General features: G+C 41.3%; 1 protein-coding gene across 1 annotated transcript in view; it reads right to left on the reverse strand.

The window, feature by feature from the left end:
- Positions 1 to 18781, reverse strand: part of LOC118784274 (myelin basic protein-like) — a 61265-nt gene that overhangs the window by 31735 nt on the left and 10749 nt on the right. The window contains exon 2 of the mRNA XM_036538421.1: positions 10717 to 10775. Within this exon, the coding sequence (XP_036394314.1) occupies positions 10717 to 10761 (45 nt within the window). The 5' untranslated portion in view covers positions 10762 to 10775. The remainder of the gene's footprint in view (positions 1 to 10716; positions 10776 to 18781) is intronic.

Here is an 18781-nt window from a genome sequence, read left to right on the forward strand (position 1 = left end):
TTATCAAGTGGCAGGACTGGGGAATACATGTGACTGGACTCCATTTCTCATCTGCAACAAAAAACTGTACCGAGCGGTGGACGCGCACAGGGTACCTTCCGTAATATAATATGTCACTGTACCGTCTAAATGAGACTTAAGTTACCTTTAAACTGCTTGAGAAAACATCCAAAATGTCTGGAAAGAAGCCAAGAAAATCAAATAACACTGCAAGTTAATGCACCTCAATCCCTGGACCAACTAGGTTTTATCATTTGCAACACTGTTTTTTGTTGTCAACTGCACTGTGAAAATGGACATCGTAACTGTTTTCAAATTAGTTTTAGGTTTGTAGTCCAAACATTTTATACATTGCAACATACACTATATGGACAAAAGTATTTGGCCACACCTGTTTTTCAGCGTTTGGGCTAGGCCCCTTATCTCCAGTGAAGGGCAATCTTAATGCTTCAGCATACCAAGACATTTTGGACAATGCTATGCTTCCAACTTTGTGGCACCAGTTTGGGGAAGGCCCTTTTCTATTCCAACATGACTGTGCCCCAGTGCACAAAGCAAGGACTACAAAGACATGGTTTGATGAGTTCGGTGTGGAAGAACTTGACTGGCCCACACAGAGCCCTGACCCCATTCGGCACCTTTGGGATGAACTGGAACGGAGATTGCGAGCCAGGCCTTCTCGTCCAACATCAGTGCCTGACCTCATAAATGCTCTACAGAATGAATGGGCACAAATTCCCACAGAAACACTCCAAAATCTTGTGGAAAGCCTTCCAAGAAGAGTGGAAGCTGTTATAGCTGCAAAAGGGGGACCAACTCCATATTAAAGTATATGTATTTGAATACAATGTCATTACAATGTAATGGTCAGGCGTCTGAATACTTTTGTCCATATAGTGTAACTGAGAAATACTGCAGGTAACTGTAAGAGATATGGCTCACTTGATGATAACTCTTTGGACTATCTCACATGCTCGTGCTGTTAATTCTTGCCATCTGGATTTACTGACCACATACAGTGGTGATGCTTAAAATCCCTGGGTGTTATCACAGTAAAAGGAATGACTAGTTACATTTCAATGATCCAACTACAATTATCCATCTGCGAATAATGTGTAATGAGAAAAGAATGACAGTTTTAGAAGGGGAAGAAAAAATGGAGTACATCTTGTTCTTTTTTCTTTAAGATTTTAGATAGCTTTACTAAGTGCGGCTCTCCGGCGCAACGCAGTGGTGGTGTGGTTCACTGCAGTTTACTGCTGTCTGCTATATAGCTCTCTAGCACCACTTAGCATAACTCTACCACTTGCTGTACTGCAGACTGTACTGCATCTCAGTAACAATATCTGCACAGCTACATTGTCCAAGGTTACAAAAAAGCTAACCTAGCCAATATGGTGAAATGCTTGTGGATGACAAGGAAACTCAAGTAACATTGAGACAGCATGCGGGCGTGTTTTCATGCCCAAGGCGTGAGGCTTAAAAGCTCTGCATCAGATGGAGCACTTGTTGCATTTAGTGAAACGCCTGAGTGGGTTACATGGTGGAAAACACTTCCATCTCATACAAAAAAAATCTAGTACAGCAGCTAATTTATTTTATACACATACCGTACACTACAACACAAGTGTTGAGAGTGCTGGGAAAAAAGCAAGCAATTCTTCTTGTAGGATTTGTAATTGAGTTAAAATAGGAACTGCATTACACACGTTTTAGTACAGCTCGGGTATCTCAGTCTCTGAAAATTATCTCCACCTATGGTAGCAAAGACTAAAATTGAGCTCTTGAATAGCTGTGAATATGGCAAAGAATACCATATTACTGTCCTGGTGTATTCTTACTTGTCTCACCTCTAGCCCATAATTGTCCTGGAAAGGTCTGAGCCAAATTACCAGGAAATCAAATCTAAATCAAACAGATTGTAATTGGGAAAGGTGGATGTTTTTAGGTGTCTGGTGTACAATTCTGTTTTTTATGACTGTCATTTAATTTATGCCATTTCACCCTCTATTAATATTCCCAGACTTACCACTTTCTGGTGTGTTATGTGTCAATATAGGTGTGAAACATTATGGCAAAAATGATTAAAAGGTTGTTCACCAAAAAAAAAAACAACAAAACAACAATGAAAGCTCCCCATCATTGATATAGATCTACTTCAGACACAATTCATTCATTAAGCATTATGTTTCACATATTTCTCATTTAAAGAGTCCTGAATATTTGCTGGAAAAAAGAGAACAAAAACACGCCCGACTGAAACCATGGAAGATACTGCAGAGACTTAACACAATCCGGGCCAACAACGTGTTAAATCTCGAACACACCAGAGCTGGATTTTAATGGCGCTGCTATTTTCTCTGCAGTAATTTGGGAGCAATGACAAATGAACTTAAGCGCGGCGGAGGTTAATTATGGGATGTCATTAAAGTGCATTACTCGCCGCTTAAAGCCGCTCATGTAAATGGGAACAAAGGGGCGCAGTTTCCCACTCTGCAAAGTGAGGGACTGCAAATTGAGCTCCAAAGCCCTCTTCAATTAAGGTCCCATCACCAAAAGCAGTTCAGAGACTAGGAGAGCTTCTTCATTTTGACTAGCTCCACCCAGTCGACTGCACACAGCCTACATCGTCCCAAGGCAGGCAGTAAGAAGTCAGCTTTGCTTGCGTAAAACAACTAAATTTCACAGCTTAAAATGTCAGATATTTAACTCTGACAAGAGATAAATATTGAGCTACCCCTTCTGGGTCTACAGAATAAAGTTCTCGCCAAGCCAAAAAATGCTGTCAAAACCAGCCTGACTGTTTCACAACTGTATTGCCTGATGTGTTTTATTTGCCCTTCCAGCCACTTCTGTTTTACTAAGCGCTTTGAAAAATTGTATGTCTTTGTACTGCACAATACATCAGTTGAAATTCAGTTTACTTCACTGAAAGGGCAGACAGAAAAACAACAGAAATATAACCGTCTATACAATTTAGGTAACATTTTGGATGCTACCATAGATCAGTGAAAGAGCATTTATTTTTATCTTATCAAGTGAAAGACTAATGTGCAAAAACATGTTCTGCCTGAATGCTTTGGCTCCCATTGCTTATATAGCAGCCACAGCTGGTTTGCTGAAAATCAAACACAACTGGAGCAACTGCTTTTAGTTGGCTCAGCTGGGTGAGTTGATATTTCTTCTCTCTTCTTTGGTGGATTCATTAGCTGTTTGCAACCAGCTGATGAGGCGTGTGGGGAGCAGATAAAAGCTAGTACTTGGTCTCCAAGAAGCTAGAACTCTTGTCATGGAAATTTGAATATTAACTTATGGACACAGCTTTATTTTATGTCCCCCTGTCCTTAAAATTAAATATCTGATGCAATGAGCAAGCTTCACTTTGCCATTCACATTAGGGATGCTTCTATTAGATTACATTGTTGAGGTGATCAACGAATAGTATCCCATCATACATTTGGAAGAAATGAGCCAGTCGGTGTGCAAGACTATTTCAGGGCAGAAATTAAATGTAATTGACACGGATACAGCCAGCAATCCATGGGGACCTCCAATGCACATGAAAGCCTAAGAATAAGTGCTTTGATTGGCAGAGTGTTAAACAAAACTAAAAATAGTCTCATCTTATTTTGCATGCTCAATACAACAGGTTAGACATGTTTATAGTACTTAACATCCCACATACTTCCAAAGAAACATTATTCCTGGAGTGTCAAACAGCCTTCCTGATTAGAGTGCGGTGTCATAGCCAGAGGCTTTAACACTGAGTGGGAACTGGGAAAAGATTTCCTCTTTCACACATTATGTCTGTGGTCCTCTGTGTGCACCACAGAACCTGGGACTGAGGACCTGGGAGGAGTTACTAAAGGGTGGCGAAATTCCAAGGGTTTTTTGCTTTGAGCATTTTACTCTCTTTACCATAAACTGAAATATACTCTTCAGTATAAATACAAACAGGTTTTAACAGCTATTTTTGGCTATAGCTTTGAACTTTGAATTTGAATGAAATAAAAGTGAACTCTGTAACACTGCTTGAAAAATTTTCAAAAGACTTTTTTCCACTTGTTTTATATCCATTTACCCCATTTACCTTTGTTACGATGAAAACTCCATGTTAACTGTACGTCAAAATGAAAGGTAAAAAAAAATCTAAAATTAAATAAAGCTCAATTTCAATGTCAATGTCATTCAACAAATGACCTCATCCATGACAGCATTCATCTCTGACTTTAGCAATAGGCAGATAGTTCATCACATGCACCCCCCCGGTGCGCATGTGATGAAAGCATGAACTGTGCATTGATGTTCCATCACGGTTAAAGGGTACCTAATCGCTCATGTGAGATGACAGCCCATGTCTGTTGATGGATCTTTGGGAGTAAAAACAATCTATGATTGTGATTAGGGAATTGATTAAAGACGAGGTCGGCCTGATATAAACTGAAAATACAGTGTGCTTGTGATATATGGGTTTTATGAATTCCCAAAGTTGTTGAGAGAAAATTCCTATGGAACATTTCCATGGAAAATTTCAAAATTTATTGGAAAATTTCCATTCACTGGAAAATTCCCCCTCCTCTGAAAGCTTAGTTACTACATAACAATATAACAACACAGAAATGCCTGCCTGCCATGCACCACAAGAAAACCAGTGAAATACTATAAAGACTGATGTAAACATGGAGGGGCTTGGAAGAGTTACCCAGCATGCATTCTTCTTACTTTCTTAAGCCCTGCTCCACATAATTACTGCCATGTGCTTTGAGAAACATTGACAATTTATGGATCACATAGTTTCTTGCATTCCCTGGCAAAACCCAGCCAAACAACAATTAAGATTGGCTGCATACAGTATACTGGCATCTGCTTTCGGCCCTTAAAAAATAACAAGGGATCCAACATAGACAGCAATGCTATGACAAGAAATAGAACTAAAGCCATGGCCAGCGATATGGGGGTGCTTAGGGATGAATTGCACCGCCAGACAGACCTCAGCGCACCCCCAGCTGTCTCCTTGTTTCCCAATGTCTACATATATTTATTACTTTTTTTTTTTAAGATTACATTTTGTCCCCCCCCCCCCCGTGGACTGCAAGTGCACCCCTCTGTCTTTTCTCCGGCCGTTGAGCTTGACTAAACCAGATAGCTGCAATACATGTAGTTTGGGCAAAGCTTGAGAGTGGTTTGTTGTACTGTTAGAACATAAATTTAGCTGAAGAGATCCAGGCGAGTGGTTACAAGAGGAAAAAGAACAGAGATGAAACCAACAGAGCTGGCACAGAACAGTACTGAATTATCCCTCAATCCCAGATTTCCCTGCCAAGTGTTTTTATTGGGTGGGAACCACAGTCGAATTGTGAATTTCAGTCATATTGACTAAAATCTGCTGTCACTTACCAAAAAAAGTAACACCTCAGCTGACCAGACCAGACTGGTAGTGTCATTACCTTCAGAGTGGATGATTATTGGAAAAGGAGTAGGAAAATGAGACAGAGGGGGAGGGGATGAGATGCACAGCAGAACAGAGGAAGAACGAAAGAAAGAAAGTGACAGACAGAGAAACATTACCATAAATTATGAACCACTAATGAAGACACATATTAAACCAGAGTTTGTGGCTAGCTGTGGTGACAGGCTAGTTCTCCTCCAGCGAGGTACTGCAAAGTATCAATCATATTCCATCAGCAATTACTGGTTCACCACAACTTCATTTGCGCCAAAACACTTCACTGTTTCCACTTTCTACCCGCTGAGGCGAAGGGAAAGTGAAGGAGATAAATACTCACAGACAGCAGCTGTCATAATCACGGCATCATAATCAACCTCCCACCTCGGGGTAGCGTGGTCCAGTGGTACCGTATGAAGACATGACTTCATGCCAGGGGCACCTTTTCTGCTCTACAGCACTGCTCGCAAAACACTCACACACGCCAAATACACTTACATTATTAACTCAAAAATGAGCGTACTTCCACTAGAACAGCCGAAATAAATTTGACGAATACAGTTTCATCCTCTCCTAAAGGCACGCAATCATTACCAACTAACAGCTAAGGGTGTTCATTTTACGAAAGGATAATTGAATTTGGTTGATATACCCGCTCGTAAAGGAAGAAAATCAATGTTTGGCACTACACACCAGCACTAATATCAATTCGAAATTAAATTCACACCCAAAGGCTTCACTTTAACATGAAACACTTGGTTGTTATCATGCAATCAACGCACAGTCCCAGCGTGAGATCCTGTTTCTTACAAACAACGTGCTTGGGGTGGACAACACAGGTCTGACCGGCCTTTACCAGTTAAGCCACTCAGGAGGCCCATGCAATGATATGCACGGGTACACCTCTAAGAGTGATTCTGGGGTTAGGTGTGGAACCAAGGCCATTGGACTGACTTTACGATTCCACAGGCTCTGTTAAGTGACAGATGCTGCTGCACTTATACTGCTTTGTCTGCCTTTGATTGCACCTGATTGGTTGGTAGGCCTTGCTGTGGTACCATATGGCTTTTTTGTCTAATCTAGACTACTCTTATGAAAGCACTTCAGTCTCCACCAGTCACTTACACAGATACAGTGTGTGTACAGTGGAAGAAGAGCAGGAGGGAGAAACCACTACAGCCTACCAAGATGTGCCTGACACAGCCAGGGGCTCTGAAGACAGGTGCTACCTGGCATCCACATGCAAACCAATCACCTTGTGTTTAATAAATTTACATTTCTGCACTTAACCTTGATGTCACAAAAGAAGAAACAGACACACAGAGTGGCCCATTTATAGCTGTGAAAACCTGTGATGTATTGATGACCACTCACTGGGAATGGATTACATTTACCGTGTCCACTATCCACTGAGTGATAGGACGTCTAGCAGACTGATGAAAAGGAAAAGTGTTGAGAACACCCTGAAGAGGACAATTTCACATATAGAATGGATCTGATCAGCTCCAAATTGTGTCCAGTTGTTGCTGGCATCCCAAAACCACTGTAAATTTCATAAGAAACTGATCACCATGCATTGTCCATAAGGGGGGAAAAAAAAGTGATTTCCTTCCTTTTTTACTTCTACTGTATGTTGGTGTAGGTAAGTTACATTTCTTCATAATCACACCCCTGCCCTTTCACCTGATGTCACAACCATGCATGTGCTTCATGCTTTTGTGGCATTACGTGGAGGCAGGGGGCAAGCAGAGAACTGCAAAAAATGATCTGATTCACTGGAAGAGGCTACAGGGCTGGGCTTGTAGCCCAAAGGCAGAATCCCAGGTGCAACCAAGGTTTTTTTCACTTTGGTAAATATAAATAAACGACCAATAAACAAAAACGTAAACTCTAACTTTCCCTGAATAAGAGCATCTGCTCAGCAACTTTACCACAAAAATCTGTGCTCCATGTGCCAAGCCAGGATTAATATACAGAAAACCAGGAATGAATGTCTCTAACAGCGCCTGAAATACTCTCCTGCCTTCTTTTTTTTTAACAGATGCAGTTACAGTAATAAAAAATGATCTATGACAAAATGAAATGGATTTCTCATCTGTATTAATCTTCCCCTGTATTGAAGTCATGAATGAGACTTTAGGAGGTTTTCATCTTTAAAAAAAGGTCAGACATCAGACATAGGTCTCCAAAAACGATTCCAAATCAACACAAATCATAATTGCCTGCCACGCGTTGAAGCAAAGGGCATATAGTGCATAATGACTCATCATTTTCTTCTGTGCAAAATCTACACATAACTCTTGCAGCAAATTGCTCTGTTCTGTCTCTTAAAAAGAATGGGAGCCTTATGCTGTTAGTATGCCAGAGATACATTAAAATAAGGCCTACTTTAACAGGATCCAATTTGGAGTGATTTAAGTTTATTGGGGGAAAATGTGGCCCTGGAGGTTACAGAGCACAGAGTAAAACAACTGTGAATCTGAAATCAGTTTAGTAAAGAAGTTGCTACAGTCACATCTGTGCTTTAATACTGAACAGGCCAAATGCTCCTTTACTGTGTGTCACGGCGCTGTACTTGGGCCTACGGCTGCACAATATAGCTGTTGAGAATATGTATGAATGTATCGAATAGCTATTTTTAGAGCAATAACATCTATCCCCAGTATGTGGCATTAGGTTTATTCCCGTATTGTTTTCCCTTTAGTCATACCTGATGCGGGAGCACACCTCCAGTTTTCCGAGGCCATGTGAAATGCTTCCGGGGGAAAAAGACGCCACCCGTATCTATTCAATGTTGATATCACAGCAATAGCACTATGCTGCTTCCATGTGGTAGATAGAAACACATGGCTACAAAGATAAAGAGTGAAAACATATGCTATTTGTTTTTCAAAGCCAATAGGTTTGAATAGGTTAACCAACATATAGATACAAGTGATATTTTTCTGCCCCGGAAGCACTTCACTGAACTTTGGAGGTGTGCTCCCACATCAGGTATGACTAAAGGGAAAAAAATACGGGAAGAAACCTAACGCCACATACCGGGGATAGCTGTTATTGCGCTAAAAACAGATATTCGATACATCTCAACGGCTATATCGTGCAGCCCTACTTGGGCCCAGATAAGTCGGCTACATCTGTGTGTCCTAGAGCAAATCACTGGGCTGACACTCTGGCTGACCCCTGAGGAACACTGACACCTCACAGACACTGCCTCTTGTGTAGTTGTGGTAAAGGCAGCAAACACTAATCCTGCCGCTGGCTGAGCACTGCGGTACTTCACTGACGAGGTGGGGAAAGATGAACACTAGTCTTGTCACTTGGGCTTTGGGGGTGTTGGCAGGGCTGACGCAACCATCAAAAGGAGCCGCTGTGAGTGTGCATCGAGACGAGCACATAGGTCTGCCACATCCCCTGCAGCATGCGATTCACAGGGCTGCTTTCTCCCATAGCCGGCGCCAGAACCAAACCAGCTTTATCTTCATGTTAAATTAAAAGAAAATCACTCCTTCCCCATCACCGCCCGAGCTAATGCGCTGCTGCTTGGCAACGCCGGAACTTTCCGCCTCGGGATCGATAAGAGCCACGGCGCCTCGGCCAAACCTCGACCTCGCGTCACACCGGCCTAGGCTGGAAGAGGAGGGAGTGCTCTCCTGAAAGCAACCGCTCCCTGACAGCAACTGGCAAAAAGCGACTTCGCTTCTGGCCCTGTCATCTGGCTCTTGGTTCAACAGAACCGGCAAAGACGGGGCGCTGAAAAACAGATCACACCGTCCTGTTAGGGACGTACACAAGGCAGACTACAGGTCACTGAATATAAGGCACAGTATGCAGCTGGGACAACAAGGGGCCGTTCTGGTGCCAACAAACTGTTGAGATAAACCAACAAGTAATGTTCCCATGTCATGTTATGTCTTTCCCATAGCACTCATTGAACTCTGCCAGTAAAATACATTTGCACGTTGTTTTTGTGTGTAATCGTTTGGATGCTGACAGGGACAGCAAAAGTGGTGAACACTGCCTCCACTGGCGGACCAGTTACCAGGGAAACACGGGCCCTTCGGAACTGAAAATGAACCTCTTTGGGAAACGCTTCCAAAAATAGATGCTTTCTGCTGGAACAACAAACAAAGTGAGGGTTTCAAAAAGTAGACTGAGGACAAAGAATGACTGTCACAACTTTTTCCTATTCCCATTATCGTTCATGAGAAAATAAGCAGAAATCAAAAGCCCATTCCTTTTTTTTTCCTCTGAACATGCATGACTGAACACTGCCCAGCTGCTAAAATGCATCAGTTTTGATGTGTACTAAAACCGGAAACAGTTTGTTCACAGTGGGTTGGACCCATAGATAGTGTAAAATAATAATCTGCTACCCACAACACCACCAAATAGAAAGGCTATCAATAATGCTTCGCATAATAATCCTCTTGAACATCTTTCATCAAGATCAAGAGGAAAATGTGCCCAGAAGAAAAGACTCATGGAGCCAGAGCAGAATATCTGCATTTTTTTTCAGTCACATCCATAGGCTGACCAGGTGAATACACAACTATTTTTTTCTAGAATATTTCAGGCATACTTCAAAAGAGTGCTATAAATAAAGTGAGTAGGACAGACATTGAGGTCACAGGAAGAGCGCAGTCAGTGTAAATGATAGTCAGTGTGAATGAAAGAAATGACAGACTGCACAACACAGCCTCCGCTTTCCTCTCCAAACCCCTGTTTATATTCTAAACCTCACACTTTCCAGAACAGCACTGGAGGCTGTGAAGACAGCACAATCTAAAATTGGGACTTCAGGCTTGGCCCATGCTGACTGGATAATGCCCTTGTTTACATTAATATGTTGTAGCGCTACAGACATTGCAATAACCCATATTACAGAAAAATTCTGGATGTATTTAATCTGTGATGGCAATATATATTCTATCCTTTTCTTGCATTAAATCTGCATTCACTTTCATAGAGAATGCAGATGAAAAATAGGAATAAATATTTTTGGTACATTTATCAGTCCAATGCTGAATCTTCTTTCTAGAAGTGTTTCAGCTCCCCTCACCCTCGACCAACACTCAAATGGCTCCATCTGTCCTATGCCGGAATGGATCAGTCTCTCCCATGCTTGTATGGGTGAGTCTGTCCCACGCTGGAATGGTTCAGTCTGTCTTGTAATGGTTCAGTCTGTCCTGTGCTGCTGCTGAGGTGGGGAAATGTACCTGCTTTACCCCTTCAGAGATTCTTCATACATGTTTCTTCATAAGTCCTACCTTGTCTTCAAGATGCATCTCACGTTTGCCCAGGTGCTGTCCCATGCTGTCAACTGAGACTGCAGAAAGAGAGAGGAAGAGAAAGTGAGTAGCAGGAAATGTTGACCTGTTTAGTTACAAACTTTGATGCATTCTTTGGCAGCAAAAGGCTGAGTATAATAATCTACCTTACAATGATTGTACAGTATCTTCTGAGATTTTAAGATTAATTTGAAAAATATTTTGAAATGGGCTGATAAACGACTGGTCTTGGAGCCTGTCAGAACCTGAAGAATATATTTTTCTACGATTTTCTCAAGCAGTGACGGTAACGGTTATATGACAACTCATCCTGAGCATCTTAATTTGCATAATATTTAGCATTTATTAGAAAACAAAAATAACTTGCCAAATTTCAGGAGATATTGCCAGGAGGCTCGATATTAATCTCTATTGATTGATATGGTTACTGACACAGCTGAAGTATCCAACAACATGGTATAATTTGTCAAAAGCTTGAGTCCACTTCTTATGCCTTAAATGGAGGAAATGCTAAATATCAATTTTCTTTTCTTTAAATTGGTATAATGATTCCCAAACTCTTGGAATGCAAGACACACATTCTCTGAAGCTGCTTTATCATATAAGAGAGTAGTCAGTCACAGGTGAAGGCATATTGCCCATAAATTTTAATGCAAATTCAAAGAAATGGATTTTATTTTCCTCATGAAACATTCCTGCAGAGGGATGACGTATTTTGCTTGTCAAAACCTTCAAGCTACTCCACAGTTTCCTTTCTAAAGGAGCTTACTGAATAGGTCGTTACAGTCTTTACCACAATCCTGAGGACAGCCATTATTGACTTTCACAGCCAGTGCAAATGCCACAAGACTAAACAGATAGGCCACTACTTTTCACTTTTTAAAGGGCTAGTTCTTTTATTTATTTATTTGACTTTTTCACATTTTCTCCAATTGTATTCACCTTTACAGATTTTCAACCATTTTCCCCCATTCTCTTAGAGATTAAATTTACCTGAAGAAGATAACAGAAAACAACTTTGTTGAAAGGAGACACACTTTCTGAAAAATGCGCCAAACAAATCAAACCAGCCAACCAAACTAGCCATCCCTATTCCAACAGCTCTTGGCACGGTACTCAAGAGCAGCTAATGGTGCGGTGCCATCTCTCATGTCCTCTCAGCAATGCAAAATGAAAGTGGGGCGTGCTTTTACATGCAACAGCACGGCATCCGCACCAGTGCTCACCAAGCGGGGGGAAATGACACACAGCGAGTGCAGATGAAAACACTCCGCACACACCACTTCAGTTACACCTAATTAATCTCTGCTTCCTCTGTGCTGTCAACAAGCGCCAGTCAACATGAGCAACCCCAACTCAGACAGCTGGAAAGACTGCCAACTGCTTCCTGTTTAACTCGTATTATAGTAGTCGCTGTTTAATTTTCTTTTGAAATGTCTGATTACGTTCTAAAATGCTTGATTACTTGATTCGTGAACAGACAGTCCACTTCCATATTACATTTCCATATTGTACAAAGTGACTTTCACACTTCTGACAGTGACTCCATCTCATTTCTGTACCCTCAGTTCTTATATTAGCTGTTAATGAAATTAATGCAATTATAACTGCTGTTCAACAGTGGGGCCAGTCTAATTTGTTTATCTGTGGGTATGATCTCCATTCATGGCTTCCAACTCCCATCTGAAAACTTGAAAAGGAACAAAAAATAAAAAAAGAAGGCGATCCTGACAAACTCATGAAATGAGGCCTCAACATGATCCAAGCAGACCATCAAAAAGCACATTTCAACAGGGCTCTCGCCAACTTTCTATGACCGTCGGCACCACCACAACAACACCGGATCTAGACTAGGGAATGCTGTGTTTTTCTTGGCATACAGCAGATGAATGTCCTTGCTGCAATGTAGTCCGACCCCACTCTTGACCTCACATGGACAGTCAAGTGGATCTCTGTGACGATTTGTCCAAAACCTGGTAAAATCTGCTTTCCATGTCATTGAACCTTAAATGCCACAAAAGCAGATATCCCATCATCCCATATATTTTCAGGATATTCCTGGGCCAAACAACTTGTCTCAGTATAATATAATGTATTTCATTTCCATGAGGGAATGGACAAGAGACAGAATACCAAGAACACAGAAATTTGATTTCCCCATGACAGAAAGGTAACAGTGATCCTCCCCCTTCTAAAAACACACGCTTTGACTTCAAGTGTTCCTCTTCTTTAAACACAAAGAGCAGGGGTGGTGGGTACAGCCTTCAGGCGGCATGATGCATAAACCCACGAATTTCAAAGTTAGTGTACCCTTCTTCTCTGACTTCTGAGGATCTCTGGGGATTTCAGCCAAGCCTGGCATGGAGAAGACAAATCAATTACACATTAAAAATTCATTCTAAAAGCAGAGGGGTCACTGCAGTGGACCTGAGCCGAATTTCCCTTGACCCATAAACAAATTAGTTAACCAAATGGCACAGGAGTACACCGGAACTGGTGAATATAAACTCAAGCGGACCGAGAAGTGTCTACTGTCCAAGAACAGGGAGAGGGTGCTTTTTCAAAGTGCATACATTCAGATAATGCTGTTCAATACTGCAGAGTGCAAAAGCTGCTTAAAAACTAATTCACCATGTACAGTTGTGATGTATTATTTTCAGAAATCTTGCAGCACACTGGCTTTTGCCTACCAGTTTCCATTACATAATACATCTGAATTTTCGGCTCCTCCGCAATGAGATGCACTCATGAAAAATAATGAGAATGCAGTTATAGCGTAATTAAACAGTAGTTAAGAGACAGATTTTAGATTTAATCATTAGGTCCTTTGTTACTTTCAGGAGCGACAGCAGGGCTGCTTGCGGTATATGTGACTAGGGTTATTTAATTCAGTGTTCAGAAGTGAGAGGCATTTTTTAAAACACAAAACGAAGACAACTGATTTTAATGAGCCTATTTTGCTTCCCTTCCTGTTATACTTTAAAGTATGCTCTCTGGGGTAATTTATGTCTATGTGGCCTTTCACTGTCAGCTACGGTAAGTAATTTGGACATCACAGGCTATTTGCTGAAAATACTTCAGGTTTTAAGATTTCAGCATGGGCTCGGGGGGTTGTTTTGGAAAATCTAAACTGTTCAGCAGCTTATTACACCAAGCTGCATATTTCACAATGAACCCCGCTTTAACTGCAGTTGCTGTCTTGGTAAATCTCTGCTACCATTTTCAAGGTCCTTTATTAAAAGCTCCAAATGTGGGACCCAATGCCGAAAAATACAAAACAAACTACATTTCATTTCAGGGTATTAAAGCCATTCTGTTGATGAATATCCTTCGTTCAAGGACACTGTTTATCATTATTGTTTAGTTTATCTGAAAAAGCATGAACACTTCTCATACTGTATGTATGCCTAACTGCAGCATGAAATTAATGTGAACTTGTTTTCTCTAAAGTGATTACTGTAGTAATGATACAGGGTGAGATTTAAGTTTCAAAACATTTTCCTACATGAGTATTTAGTATATTTTTTGTATACTATTTGCACTGCAAAGTAGGCCCATTTCATGTCAATGCAAATTTCAAATAGGTAGTTGGATGTACCAAGCACACACCAAGAAAAATGGCCATTAATAAATGTTCAGAAGATCTAACCAATTACTTTTCCTGGTTTTCACATCTCATAGCACAAGCCTAGTGCCTTCTAATGATTGGTAAGGGTGACCTTAACCGAATGGCTGGGACCATTCACTTATGTGAGATTTGCAGACTGTTCCTTTGATGATAAGCAACACAGATAGATGTTTGCAGGGAAGGAAGATTTTGCAAAAATCTTTAGTGGCTTTTGCTGAAACCGCAAAAAAGGGTCCAGGACTGATGGGACCATCAGAGCTGGCTGAGGCCTAGAGGTGAGCTTCTAACTGACAAATATGTGATCATTGAAGTAAAATTACATAATAAGTTTGGCTGTATGACCACACACACCTGAGAGACTACATTTTCTCTAATGTGAGAGGCAAGCAAACTCTAGCCCTCTTGACACCCAATCAGAAGCATCAATACACCTTTCAGTTCAAACACAAAAGCCCCTCTGTTATATAACACAACATGCCATGTCCTTAGCTCTGAATAATGCATTTAAATAACTATTTTCTATAATAGAATAATTTCTTTCATTACTTGCATACCATTTTTCATTCACTTCAGGGACCATCAGGCTCACAAAGCTGTGCAAGTAATCAAAGAAGTGAGACTTGCTTACAAGAATTAGTCAAAGTAAAGTGCAGAGAGCTGTTAGGAACAAGAAAAAAACATGAAAATGTTGTTCTTTCAGCCATTCTACAGTTCTGAATTTGTCGACAGCAATGCTGTGAAGGCACTGAGCTTTCATGAGAAGATGCACCCTACCTTCAAATCTGAGTCAGGGTTAGGCGTGTGTCTTTTCTGCAATAGTGTGCAACAGCAGAACTTTCAGGCCTATTTCATGTCAATACAAGTCTGAAATGCAAGCAATGGCCCACACCCAAGCATTACGACACACACTAGTCTCTGAATGGCTAACCCACGTGTGGCTTTGCTTTAGGATTCTTTACACCTTTGATGTGTTACATTCAGGGTTACAGTGGCTGTTAAAAATGATTAACAAATGATCAAAAGTCTATCTACGGTTAACATGCATCATGTCTAATACAATATATGATTGGAGCTCAGCATATTTAATGTGTTCTAGTGAGGGAGTTACAATGGCTCAGTAGGTCCATTCCCTATTTGTCAAAAAGCAACACGAGGTGCCTCTTAAGTGTTAGTAATGCTGTTCCTTCATTTCTTATTCACATCTAATCACACGCACTGACTGAGTTACAGATCATTTAACAGCTAATAACTTAATAACTACCTGAGTCTAACCTCTAGGTGCAACAGTTTCCCCTGAGCAGGGCTGGAAGTGGTGTTTTTCTTCTCTCCGACAGCCTCTGACTTTTATCTAATCTGCCATTGCTGCACAACCAAGAACAGAAGCAGAGAATCAGATGAATGCCAGGGAAACTGCAGCAGATAACTGGGGCAAGACTTGTGAGTCTGATGTAGATGAAATGACCTGGAGCAGAAAGGTCACCTGGCCCTGAAAGAGTTAACTGGAGCAGCTAGGCACTCACTCTCTGCAGACAGGTTACGCAACGGCGCCGGAATCAGGCAAGGACTTAAAAGACGTGAGCCTTGCATAACGCCAGGACTGCAGAGCCTCTCGATGTCATGCAAATATCGGCCGCCTGGTTTCACCAGCGGCAGAGGAGTGACGGAACCGCGCGCTTCCTCTCTCCGCCCCCTCCTCGTGGGCAGTATTCATCACTTCTGGGCCCACTTCAAAGGGGGAAATGGCCATTGTGGCATTTAATAATGAGGGTTCAAAGAGCCCAGGTGTAACGGCTCCCCAAGCGAGTGATAAAGGCCGGCGTCCTAATTACCTCACTGCCGTGTGCGCTGTATAACAACTATTAACCCTGGTGAAAAGACCGTAATACAAATGTGTGAGGCCGCAATGGTCCGCTGATCCTACAAGTGCTTCTTCATCCCATATACACTAATCACAGGTCATTTCCTCCATGTGTGGTGATACCTCGAATGTTACCTTTTACATCACAGTATCGGAAATGATCCCCTGAGACAATGAAAAAGATTTTATAAGGTTATTTCAACAGGGAGCATATCAAATCATACAACTTCCCCCCTTACCACCGTCATCCCCGTAATTTCAACTTATTGACCGCATAGGAACAATGGAAGCTCAGCTGCATCAACAGGTAAACGTGAAGTAAACATCCTCAAAAATGTAGCATGTCTTCCTAATAACTACATCCCTGGGATGTTCAGCAGTGAGAACTTCCCCTTCAAGGGCAAATATTCCCCCAGCAAGCATGGAGCGTACAATCTGTTTTGTCACAGCATGACTCAACTGGTCTTTCACTGCACACAGCAGTCCAGTCAGTTTGTGTCATGTGTGTCTTTAAAACGGACTAACACACATAACAAAAGTATGTGATATCATGTGTATGTGAAAAGTCTCACTTTGTTGTCACTGAGTACATAGCAAGAGGGTTTTCGCTATATGGGAACAAGTCAGCTAAGTTTTTTTAAAATCTAGGTTTAGGGGCCACATGCCTGGCCATGTGTTAAGCGCCAAGTAAAAATGTCCACTAGTTAATATAGTGGACATATATATTGTATTTGTTCCTAAACATTTCCAAAATCTCTACGAATGGGGTGCTTTCAGGAGGGGTACAGTGATTTCATTTCTTCAGATTGACACTTAGAATACACTGGGGCCACAAGAAAATGTCTGGGGTAAAAATGAGGTAGGTCCTCTTTTGGAGGAATGACATAGAATATCCATTTATATGACCGCTGGTGTTCCTCTCTGAGACAGAAATACAGAAAGGCACAGAAATCTGCAATCACATATATTATGGTGCCCTTCTACAATTTCAGCTATACCTCTGTTAATAATTTACATTTACATTTATTTATTTAGCAGACGCTTTTATCCAAAGCGACTTACAAAAATACATACAGTAAGTATAGCAACAGTATGGGGACAGGATGTGTACAGTTCCACAATGAGACAGTTCTCAGCTGAGAGCAAGGTCTGTTTGAGGACACAGTACTATCAGATTTGTACAACTACAGCGTATAGGGCAACTAATGCGATACACCTTCAAACAGCAAACTTCAACAACTTCAAACGGCGCAATGAGCATCAGGGTAAAGGCGGCAACAAGAAACAATTCAAAAAGCACAGCAATTTATGACAGCACTGATTTGGGGGGGGGGGGGGGGGGGCAGCAATTGTGTGCTCAGTCCAGGTAGAGTCTGAAGAGGTGCGTCTTCAGGCCCTGTCTGAAGGAAATAAAAACTATATGGGCACGCCATGGGCATATGGGCAAGCCATGATTTTATTCAGAATATGAAAGCTTAAAGAAAAACAGGTTTATATGCACTGTGCTGCTCGACTTCTACCAATAAAAATACAAAAGCCATAGCAGAGTGAGGCATCACCCTATAATGGGTGGAGCTGCCATAGCTGACTGAGAACCAATCAAATCACATCAAAACACTCCATTCAAGTCACTGGACCACTGAAAAGCATACGAACTTTATGGAAGATCTGAGGTATGCAATGTACTTCTAAAGCATCTTCCAAAATGGAATGCCTGAAAAAGAAAATCTATGTGCATTCTATATCTTGGCTTAACTGTGCTTTCATGTGCATTCAATTATCAAACTTTCTGTTTATCCACCTCACCTATGTTCCAGGGTCCACTGCATAAAACGATGGATCACTGCAGAAGTACATCGGCTCATTAAAAAATAAAGCCACATTTATCTCCACTGTTTAAACACATTTAAGCCTCTTGTCAATCCAATGATCTTCCGCCCCTCCTGCCAGCGCTGTACCTGTATATACTACCGTGACAATGACAAGAGAGATTATATTTAAAGAAGGGATTTTTTATTTGCTGGGCATCCAATAATCCTCTTAAAACACACAAAGCAGGGGAAACTAAAGATGTATTTGTCTTCTCGGCAGCAGCTGGATCATTCAGGGCTTTCTTGTGGTTATGAGACTCATGCTACTACATTTTTTACTTGGTAGTGAAGGCGGCACTCAGAATAGTGAGAAGTTAAATATAAACAGTGAAGAAAGGAAAGAAATAGCAGCCTTTCTGGTGGATGACTGCAGATGCTTGGAGCAGTATGTATGGCAAATGCATCATTAATGTGAGACTCTGCTCTGTGAATACAGATGGTCGCCCGGTTATGTAAGGGTTACATTCTGGAATTCACGACATGACTCGGATTTTACTTAACTCGGATTTTACTCTTGAGCCATATGTTTATATAAGTGGCCCCATAGTGCATTAATACAACTTTTTTTTACACTGCTTGTCTCATAAATACAGTAAGCAGTGCTTCTGTAAACACTACACATCTCAGATTTGCGTATTTGTACACATTAACATTTTAAGGGGGCTTATGTAAAGCTGAATTTACATA

This window comes from Megalops cyprinoides, chromosome 10 (assembly GCF_013368585.1).
Source record: "Megalops cyprinoides isolate fMegCyp1 chromosome 10, fMegCyp1.pri, whole genome shotgun sequence".
Lineage (NCBI taxonomy): Eukaryota > Metazoa > Chordata > Actinopteri > Elopiformes > Megalopidae > Megalops > Megalops cyprinoides.